The sequence below is a fragment of the Pyxicephalus adspersus genome, chromosome 3 (genome assembly GCF_032062135.1).
Source record: "Pyxicephalus adspersus chromosome 3, UCB_Pads_2.0, whole genome shotgun sequence".
Lineage (NCBI taxonomy): Eukaryota > Metazoa > Chordata > Amphibia > Anura > Pyxicephalidae > Pyxicephalus > Pyxicephalus adspersus.
The window spans coordinates 19,540,058-19,550,410 of NC_092860.1; the positions used below are offsets into that span (position 1 = coordinate 19,540,058).

Genomic DNA, 10,353 nt, shown 5'->3' on the forward strand with positions numbered 1-10,353 from the left:
GGCTTCCTCACAAAAATGACTTAGACTTTGTTAATGACATATAACTATGGTATGGTCATTATAATGTTAGCCCCTTTGAGGGACAGCTAGTGACATGACTAAAGACTTTGTACAGCGCTGCATAATACGTCAGCGCTATATACAGTGAGGAAAATAAGTATTTGATCCCCTGCTGATTTTGTACATTTGCCCTCTGACAAAGACACGACCATTCTATATTTGTCATGGTAGGTTTATTGTAGCTGTGAGAGACAGAATAACAAAAGACCTCAAAAACCCAGTGTTTAAAAGTCAGAGCTTGATGTGTATTGTAATGAGTGAAATAAGTATTTGATCTTCTATCAACCAGCAAGATTTCAGGCTCCCCGAAGCAATCAATCAGATTCCAAACTAGCTACCATGGCCAAGACCAAAGAGCTGTCCAAGGATGTCAGGGACAAGATTGTAGACCTACACAAGGCTGGACTGGGCTACAAGACTATCGCCAAGCAGCTTGGTGAGGTGACAACAGTTGGCGCAATAATTCACAAATGGAAGAAACACAAAATAACTGTTAATCTCCCTCGGTCTGGGGCTCCATGCAAGATCTCCCCTTGTGGAGTTGCAATGATCATGAGAACGGTGACAAAGCAGCCCAGAACTACACAGGGGAACTTGTCAATGATCTCAGGGCAGCTGGGACCATAGTCACCAAGAAAACAATTAGTAACACACTGTGCCGTGAAGACCCGAAATCTTGCAGAGCCCGCAAGGTCCCCCTGCTCAAGACAGCACATGTACAGGCCGGTCCGCAGTGTACCAATGAACATCTGAATGAATAAGAGACCTGGGTGAATGTGTTGTGGTCAGATGAGACCAAAATTGAGCTCTTTGGCATCAACTCAACTCCCGTGTTTGGAGGAGGAGGAATGCTCCCTATGACCCCAAGAACACCATCCCCACCCATCAAACACGGAGGTGGACACATTATGCTTTGGGGGTGTTTTTCTGCTAAGGAGACATGACACCTTCAACGCATGGAAGGGACAATGGACAGGCCATGTACCGTCAACTCTTGGGTGAGCACTTTCTTCCCTCAGCCAGGGCATTGAAAATGGGTTGTGGATGGGTATTCCGGCATGACAATCACCCAAAACACACAGCCAAGGCAACAAAGGAGTGGCTCAAGAAGAAGCACATTAAGGTCCTGCACCTAAGGCGCACATTTAGAAAAATCCTAAAACTGGTGCAGTAAGAGCACATTTATAAATCACATCACAAATGTGTAGCCATACATTGCTTTTTAAATGGGCATCTGAATGACAATCACTGAGGGTTTAGATTTTGGTCAGTCTGTCATTTTGTTCAACCCTACAACAATGGTTACAGTCACGCGTATGGCTGCAATGAGAGCACAAGTCCAGGCTGTTGTTACAGGTGAACCTAGAAAGAGTCAGAACAAAGTACACGTACTAGAAAGTCTGCCCTTTGGACTAATGAAGAAAAGCCAAGTTATGAAAACATACATGAGCTACAAGAATGACTAAATAATTTCCTACACATCAGAAAAGTCAAATGAATGCAGTGTTCAACCCAGAAATATTTTTAGGCCAGGTCGGAAGAAACTGTAGGCGGGTGGCAGCCCCTGTATTGTGACCTAACTCCTCAGTAACCACCCAAGAACAGCCACTAAAAAGTGCCGGGTGGTGTGCCCAGCTAAAAGGTGCTAGGGAGAACACTGAATTGAGATTTATAAACTAGAAATGTAAGGGTAGGTTCAGGTGTGTTCTAGGATTAGGTGATGCCATGCAGCTTCCTATAGCTGGCACCTTGCCAGTCAGTCGCACCACAGTGCTGGTTCTTATAGACCCAATATCTGCATGGCAGCAATAGTTGGTACGGATCACTGCTGCCCCTATTCATTCTTTATGGGGCTGCTGCCAGGAGATGCTGCTTATAGCATAAGCCATTTTGCCAGTCTATGCCACCACCAGACCCCACACATCCCATAAATTATTATTCTATTCACCTGCTCGGACGAAGTAGCAGTGCAAGGAGTGGACATTTTCTTCTTCAGGTACAGAGCTGGCAGCTGCCACCAAGGCTTGTCCCACAATCTGCCCACCAAACAGTCTCTTAGTGACCGGTACCCAGTGATGGGAGCCTCTGTGGGGAATAATAACAACGTGTAAATGGCACTATGAGGGAGTTATAACAGTAATACTATTAAGCAGGATTTATATAACGCCAACATATTACGCAGCGCTGAACATTAAATAGGGGTTGCAAATGACAGACAGATACAGTGACACAGGAGGAGGAGAGAACCCTGCCCAGAAGAGCTTACATATATATATATACACACACATTATTATTAATATACATATATATATATATATATATATATATATAATAATTGCAGTCCATGACAGAGCACACAGTGTTACACTTCCCCCCCGCTCATAGAAGCCACCTGCAGCACCTGAACAGATCTTTATCCAGCGGTTCCAGGTTGAGGACACTGGTGACCAGTACGCTCCTCAGGTCCTGAGGTTTCTTCCCTTCCGGTTCTTCTAGAACATCCTCCGGCTGCAAATAACCCGCCATCTTCCCGGTTCAGAGCGCGCCGGTCACGTGATAACCCTTGGACCAGGGAGCGGAACCCGACCACACTCTACGCACGCGTGACCACGCCCCACTCAGGTGTAGCCCGCGCCAAGGCGACACTCGGGATCAGGAGTACGTGATTGGAGGGTGTGTCAATGTGGGACATTGCAGCCAATCAATGAGCACCTTGTGCAAACCAGCCAACCACCATGATTCTGATATGCTAGCAAGGACTATGAACATCATTGATTGGGTAGAAGTTAGACATTATAGGCCTGATTTATTAAAGCTCACCAAGGCTGGAGAGGATTCACCTTTAACAGGGAAGCTGGGTGATAGCTACTCCAACAACCTAGTAAAATTTGGTTGTTGGAGTTGCCACAATTACCATCTTTCTATACACCTCTATATATTTTCTTTTTATATCCAAAAAATCTTAAATTTCATCCCCTAAATGTGGGATTCTGCTTTTGAATTTCCTTTCTACAATCAAGCTGCATGAAAGAACTTCATGACGGATTTGAGACAGTTCATGTAGACTGTGGCAGAAGTCAGCCAAATTTCACAGAAATGTTACCAAAGGCTATACTTGAAGATATGAAAAGAAAAGCTGGTAAACACTATTAAAACTATATATATTTTAAACTCAACATCAATCAGTATCCCCTGTATTGTGACCCAACTTTTCAGTAACCACCTAAAATTCAGCCAGGTGGTTGCTGAAAAGAGCCGGGTGGGGCGCCCAACTAAAAGGGGTTGGGGAGAACACTGATAAATTCACATTGTATGTAAATATTAAAAAAAAAACATCTGTCTTACAGGACATTTTAATAAGAGTAGGTTTAGACCTGCTTTGGCATTAAGCAATGCGGCATTGGCTGGCACCTGGTACCACCTACTATTCCCCCATTCACTCTTTATGATAGGGGTGCTCACACTTTTTTGTCTCGCAACCTACTTTTTAAATGACCAAGTCAAAATGATCTACCAACAATAGAAATGTTAAACATATATTTTTTTATATAGATACCAAGTATGACACAGAATTGGCTGGAGCTAATGCGACATTGAATGGCAGAACATTGCACTGTCAAACTGAAATACACAGTGGGCCAAAATTGGGCCAAACTGAACTAGCACTGCTACTACAATTCCCTGCGTCAAGAAAACAGTCCAATGCGGGTTTAATGTTATGAGTGGCTGGAACTCCCTCTTCACTAAAATAGCACTGCTACTACAATTCCCTGCGTCTATAAAACAGTCCTATGCCGGGACATGCATAGGCAGAGAGGCCACTGGTCTGAACATGAGCTATACTGTCTGCATTAGGATGTAAAAGGTGCTATGGTAGTGAAAATGATATAAATTAGCTCTCCCTTAGCAGAGCCGACTGGCTGCTACAGCTACATTTAAACTGGCTATGAGGTTGTACACATTACACAAAAAAACCAGCCTAAAGAGCTGGCCTATGGGTATTTGTGTGCCACTTTTTGATGGAGGGTGCTATTCCCTTATGGGCTGGCCCTGAAGTCTTGGAGAGTGCCTTGGCCTAAAAACCAGGCGCTCTCCCTCAGTGGGAGTCTCTCTTCGGGAGAGCTCCCAGCTTAGTATCTTGTGGGAGGCAGCAGAGAAGTGGTCTTTCATCAACGTGTAATAAAATATAAAGGGTGAATGTCTTGAGAGTGATACACTGGAAACTGAATAGCTGATGTGAAAAATAGGAAAGAGTGAGCGATGTCTTTAGATGGAGGGACAAAATTAAAGTTTAATGAAATTCAGGTTAATAAAATGTGCCCTTCGGCAGATTTATCTATTAGTGTGCATTGCATAGTTTTAACGTGATTCTGTGCCAGGGCAAAGTTACAGCCATGCACATGCCTGGGAGTAAAGCCATCATGACCCAGCTAGTGAAGATGGCCAAAGACTCCTAACCCAAAATATTGAGAAAAGAGAAGCAACATACATTGTAGCGCTGGAGGTGTTCTCTTCAAGCGGCAGGCCTGCCATAATGTGGAAATATGTTGAGCATACCTGCACCATATGGTAAAAAAAGGCTCCAAAATTATGCATTTAGTCTGGAGTCTATAGACCGGTGGCCTCTCTGCCTATGCATGGCCCCGCATAGGACTGTTTTATAAAAGCAGGGAATTGTAGTAGCAGTGCTATTTCAGTGAAGAGAGAGTTCCAGCCATTGGAACATAACATTAAGCCCTGCATTGGACTGTTTTCTTGACGCAGGGAGTTGTAGTAGTGGTGCTATTTCAGTTTTAAGTTTGGCCTGCGACTTTGTCCAAGTTATTAATTTTGGCCCACTGTGTATTTGAGTTTGACACTCCTGTTCTATAGAATATATTTTCTTAAAACAGATTACATGGGTGAGCTTGTTTAATAGGAAACTAGAAGCATAGACCCCTCCAGAAAAAAGACAGCTTCACTTCACTTCATGGATATGACATAGCTAGAGAAATCTCAGAGCATTGGTATTGGATTGCTATGTATATTGCACCATGCAACCCATCAGGTTAGATGTTACAACTGCTTAAAGTATGGACAAGCTACATATATTACTGTAAGGTCAAGATGTAGCTGAGATCTCAGGGAGGTTAGAAGGGACTCCTTTGTTATCCCTAAAGTTATAGGTTGGCATATTCTCACCCCTTTATACCTATATGGTACCCCTATATGGGATTATGGACGCTAACATTTGATTAGAAGAGATTATTTTAGTTTTCAGTCTCGACAAACCCTACAGATATTTAGGGGTTGAGACCATATTATATATAAATATATATTTTCCTATTTTTTTGTATCATGTTTGTTATTACTGATTGAAATTGTAAAATATTTGTCACTAAAATACATGTTTGCCTAAAAGAACCCTCTTTCCACCTACACCTATTTTAACATTTTAAATAAACTTACTCTTTTGTACTTACCCTTTTTTATCTTTTTCTGTTTTTATCTGTCTCTGCTACTGTTCAAGCTTTCAACCTTGCAATGTTATTTTTTGGTATGGTTCCCTTTACTATTTTACCTATTTCCTAATGAAGAGTAATATGACCTTTGTCTGAATTGTATATATATCGGGGGTGGCTTATTTGATGGGGATGCCTTTTCATCGGGGAAACACGGTATTTATATATTGGAAGTATCTATTTTGATCCGGAGAATGAACAAGATCTGTACTTAAATTGCTGTTCTGTTCTATGGAGAGGGAAGAGGAGGGCCTTGTACTGTGAAAGTACAGCAGTTGTCTTGCTTGGTCGTTCATTAATCCACCAGAATGGATTAATGAACTATCACCCTGGAATGGGGACACCTAAACACATGTTAGATTTAAAGTACTGGCAGTTCTGATCACTGTATTGTTGATAAGCTAATCAAAGATTGATCAAAGGTGTCAATATTTTTCATGAATTGTATCTATTATTTATACAAAATATCAACCAGTATGTGGTCTACGTAAGCTTCAATTTATGATTTGTTGTTTAGGCAGGACTAAAGACACTCTCCCTGCCTGAGCAGCCGTTTATTTATTGTTGGAGGAGCTAAGGCAGTGTTAGTACATACACATAATATGGACAGCAGAAAGTAATCCTGTTTCTTTGGCCTGTATAGGCAAGAAACAGGTTCACTTTAAGAAGTTCCTAGAGAACTGGAAGTAGTTTGCAGTAGCCAGGTTCCTAAAGGGTTGTTTCCATATTTTGGAGGTCCATATCCCAGCAGAAATTGCAGCATTGTAAAATTGTCACTAAAGCTTGAAATTTTTTTTATTGGGTTACAAAACTAAGTGATAAACCATGTGAGCTCCAAGAGAAGAACACGTTTTTTCTCCACATATTCATGCTTTTGTAGTTCCATCTTTTATAATCTAGTGAGTACAAAACACTGATTTTTTCACTCAAACTTGCAGAAGTTCTTAAGTAACTGTGGCAGGTCTAACTGATCAATGTCAAGTCTGGGGATTATATGCTTCTGGATGACAAGGCGACACAACGTCTGCAGGGATGGAACTGGAAAAGAAAAGGCTAAAATGGTAATGCAGAGTATATGACACAATGCTAAATAAACATTACAAAGTTTTTGAAGTACTTCACGTATGCATCAGATATTTGACTGGATTCTTTTTAGTTTGAGAGGTTATTACAAACTTCATTCTGCTTTCGTCATATCTGCTTTCCAACCTTTACTTTTACATTTCTGTTTTTTTTACTGGTTACTGGTTTTTATAAACAAGCTTGTCCTTTTGAATATATTTACATAGTAACTGACCATGTTCCCTTCCCAGCCCCAATCCCCCAGCTGACAACCTTCCAGGCCAAATTCTCCCAGTTGACATTGCACCTCTCCCAGCCACAATGATCACACAGCACTTCTCTTTTCTACTATGACTTTGCACAGACTATTAATCATGCAAGGCATTTTTTTTTGTTTGCAGATTGTGTTGAAATAACCATTGTATTTAAATTAAGAACTTTTTTGTGTCAAAATTCATAATTTAATGTTTACAATATGATCAATAAACTTGTTGAAATTATTTTGAGTCATTCATCCACTTTTGATTATGTATGAAACTGAAATTGATTGTAACGCAGATCGATTAGTGAACAAGCAGATGGTACATCAGATACTTGTAGTCCAGTGCAAAGAATCAATTTGTATGCATTTGTATCATTTTGTGATATTCATATCACCAAAAAAGTGAAAGAAGTGTCTAGAACTTGCAAAAGAGGAGAACAAAATTAGGAAAAAGTATTTACAACTTGTAATTATTACATCTTGGCGCTGCCCCCTAAACTTTGCCACCCTATGCACTGACCCTTGGATATCATTACAGTAAAGGGACTTCTGCCCCCATACTTTCTTCTACATTGCCTAAACACAATGCAAATACAATCAAAGCTTTCCTATTTAGTACAGATGCTGACCTGAAAGACATTGTAAGATTAAATGCAAGTTGTAATATTCTCTAAAGCACTGGGCAGCTGTAAACATATGCTAGGTCTGCCTGAGCCTGTGAGACTTTTGTTTGTTCCATGGATGGAGATTGAAGGAGAAACCTTGGAAGTAAAATCAACAACTAATCACAAAGGATTTTCCAGAGTGCAAGAAATCCTCTTGTACAGATGCTAGATTTTCACTACAATTGTTGATGACATCTCGATTGAAAATCTAGCATTAGTACAGTGGTCTCTTGGCATCGTTTAGCAAACCACCACACCAGATCTTTAAACCACAGCCAGACAGACAATGCTATAGCTTACTCTTCCCTCTCACAGATCAGCGCTGTCTGTACAGAACCACCAATTAATAAATTGATCTTGCTGCATGCTATGCTGCATACTATGCATTGTCAGCAACTATATAAACTGGTTCCATAGCTGGTGATGAATCCAAAGTTTAGGAGCTGCTTCTGCAACTCAACATACTTCCTTATACGGACTCTCTCATCCACCCTCTTTACCAATGAGCATGTGTGGTAAGCTAATAGTTGAATGTGATACGTACATCCATATTCCAACTGGATCACTCGGACACTCTTGGTGGAGGCAAACACATCAATGACAGCATACAGTGGCTGCGAGGCTGGTATTCCACGGGCACTAGCACCCATATCTTCTCCATTAATAATAATGTGCATGTGACAAGTTCCATCTGATTGGGGTTCATACAAAACCCCAATTCTGCTTCTGCGGGCAATAGGTGGTAACACATTGGTTTTGTACAATTCGTCCAAAATGTGGCTAAACCGCCCCGGCTTACTTCTTGCCACTAGCTTGTCACGAGAAATTTTATACTTGCCCACTTTTAGGTAAGGGTCCGATAGAAGCCCATTTTCTGAGCTAGGGCTATTTTCTTCTCCTTCATTCGCCACTCTGTTATGATTCCTGGTTATGGCAAATATCCAGCTATCCCCTAGATTAACAAGGTCTGGCAATGAATATTCTGGTACAACATCCAGGCTGCAAGGATTTCGAGCTGTTAGGCCAACTCTAAGGTGACCACACCATCCCCATTCTTTTTCCTCAATCTCCACCAAAAATAGCTGGCCGGGTTCCAGTGGATCTCGACTAAAGCAAATCCCATTAGCAAAGCTTTCAACTCTCGTAGCTTGTGTTCCTGTAGGGTCGATGCGAATATTTGTGCCATGGATAGGATGAAAACATGTAAATGGTTGCCATTGCACGGCCATGTCTCCAGCACACGGCTCAGATGACATGCAGCTTGATGCTATTTTTAAGCGTCTGGGTTATCTGTGCTGAAACAGCTGCAGGAGGTAAAGTGCCTTTTACGGAAAGGAGCTAACACTTACCAAAATTTCTAATTACAGATAGGACTGGAGCAGAATATCATCTGAAATCTTGTTTCTAAATTTTAGAATCCCCCTTAACGATTTGCATTTTCTGACAAAGTAGGCCAAGAATGTTAAAATAATTAAACCTGCAACATCTATGATTTGCTGGGCATGTAGAAGGAAGGGAGGGGAGGGCAAGCGCTCACTAGTAAAAACAATAGGGCTAATACAACCAATCTGATCGATCTTTACTCTAAAAGTGATCTGTTGGCAGGTATCTGTTTCCTAAAAAGTAATAGTAATGATAATAACAAAGTAAATCTTCACCAATAAAAGGTTCACTTAAAGTGCCCCCTTTGATGATTTTTCCCTTTGTGGCCTGCTTAGTGTTACACAGCTTCATCTTCACACTTTTTGCCATCAGATGTTGTGCAAGCATGTTGTGATTTCTATTCAGCTCTAGGAAGAAGGAACATGATCCATGGATTTCAAACTCTACAGAGGAGGTCAAGGGAAGAGTGTTTATTTCATAATAAAGTCTATTTTAACATTATACTCAACTGTATGTAATACACCTTAATGCTTCTTTTCTCAAAGATGATTCCATCTGGAGTTTGCTAGTTTTTCCAATAGTGTACACTTTTCATGACTAATGAAGGTGGACGAAGATGACAAGCTGGTAATTTAATTGGGAGAAGACATCAGTGGCAGCAACGGATTAGCAAGAGACACAACAGCTATTGCTGTGCCAAAGTGTTTTTTTTTAATCAATAGGTAAGAGGGTGAATGAACCTATTTACCGATTCACTAGGGTCACGGTACATGTCCCCACCATGTAAATTCTGCTTACAACTTTAGCCCCCCCCCCCTCCCAGAACCATCCTATGACTTGCTATATATATATATAGTCTAAGAAATTACTGTGGGAGAGGAGATAGGGGAATTGCTTTCTTTTATCTGCAGCTGAAAGATAGGAACATCTCTAAAATGTTAGAATGATCGGACCGGCACACTTATGATATATTATCATCAGAAATCATATGAGTTAAAACAACCCATTGGGTGCTTGGCCAGTCAATAAGTGTATCTCACTGCCAGTGGTGTAGAAATGGGGGTTGCAGAAACCTGAGATTGGGGGCCCTTTCAATCCAGGGTACTGTAGGTACCTGCCTTATGACCACTGTCTAGCTGCTCAGTGTTAAATACAATGTGTGCCATCAGTCAAAATCTAGCAAAGTAGGAAATGAATAGATCTGCCATGCTGGCGGCTGGGGAAGATATAAGTGTGGGTGAGCAGCTGACAGAAGTCTGGGGGGCTTCCAATATGAACGGGGGATTCTGATGATAAGGGGGCTCTGATTTAAAGGGGTTACTCTGATATAAAGGGGGCTTTTATTTTAATGTTTGATGTAAAAGGGTTGGGGACTTGGGTGCAATGGGGGACTTCAATGTGAAGTAGGGGACTCCAATCT

General features: G+C 41.3%; 2 protein-coding genes across 2 annotated transcripts in view; both read right to left on the minus strand.

Annotated features, from left to right (window-relative positions):
* Nucleotides 1-2,672, minus strand: part of ACOT8 (acyl-CoA thioesterase 8) — an 8,341-nt gene extending 5,669 nt beyond the window's left edge. Inside the window, exons 1-2 of the mRNA XM_072403791.1 lie at nucleotides 2,462-2,672; nucleotides 2,009-2,145 (exon numbers count right to left, since the gene is read on the minus strand). Of these exons, the coding sequence (XP_072259892.1) occupies nucleotides 2,009-2,145; nucleotides 2,462-2,586 (262 nt within the window). The 5' untranslated portion in view covers nucleotides 2,587-2,672. The remainder of the gene's footprint in view (nucleotides 1-2,008; nucleotides 2,146-2,461) is intronic.
* Nucleotides 2,673-6,338: 3,666 nt separating this feature from the next.
* NEURL2 (neuralized E3 ubiquitin protein ligase 2) lies at nucleotides 6,339-8,806 on the minus strand. The gene is made up of 2 exons (XM_072403792.1): nucleotides 8,095-8,806; nucleotides 6,339-6,599 (listed from the first exon to the last, which is right to left on the minus strand). The coding sequence occupies exons 1-2, from the start codon at nucleotides 8,804-8,806 to the stop codon at nucleotides 6,484-6,486; spliced, it is 828 nt and encodes a 275-aa protein (XP_072259893.1). The 3' UTR covers nucleotides 6,339-6,483.
* Nucleotides 8,807-10,353: the final 1,547 nt, after the last annotated feature.

Excerpts from the sequence above, each read along its gene's own strand:
- NEURL2 (XM_072403792.1), bottom strand. The coding sequence starts at position 8,806 with ATGTCATCTGAGCCGTGTGCTGGAGACATGGCCGTGCAATGGCAACCA. Across the intron at positions 6,600-8,094 it reads GATCCAGTTGGAATATGGAT|TTCCATCCCTGCAGACGTTG; the intron begins GTACGTATCACA and ends TTTCTTTTCCAG.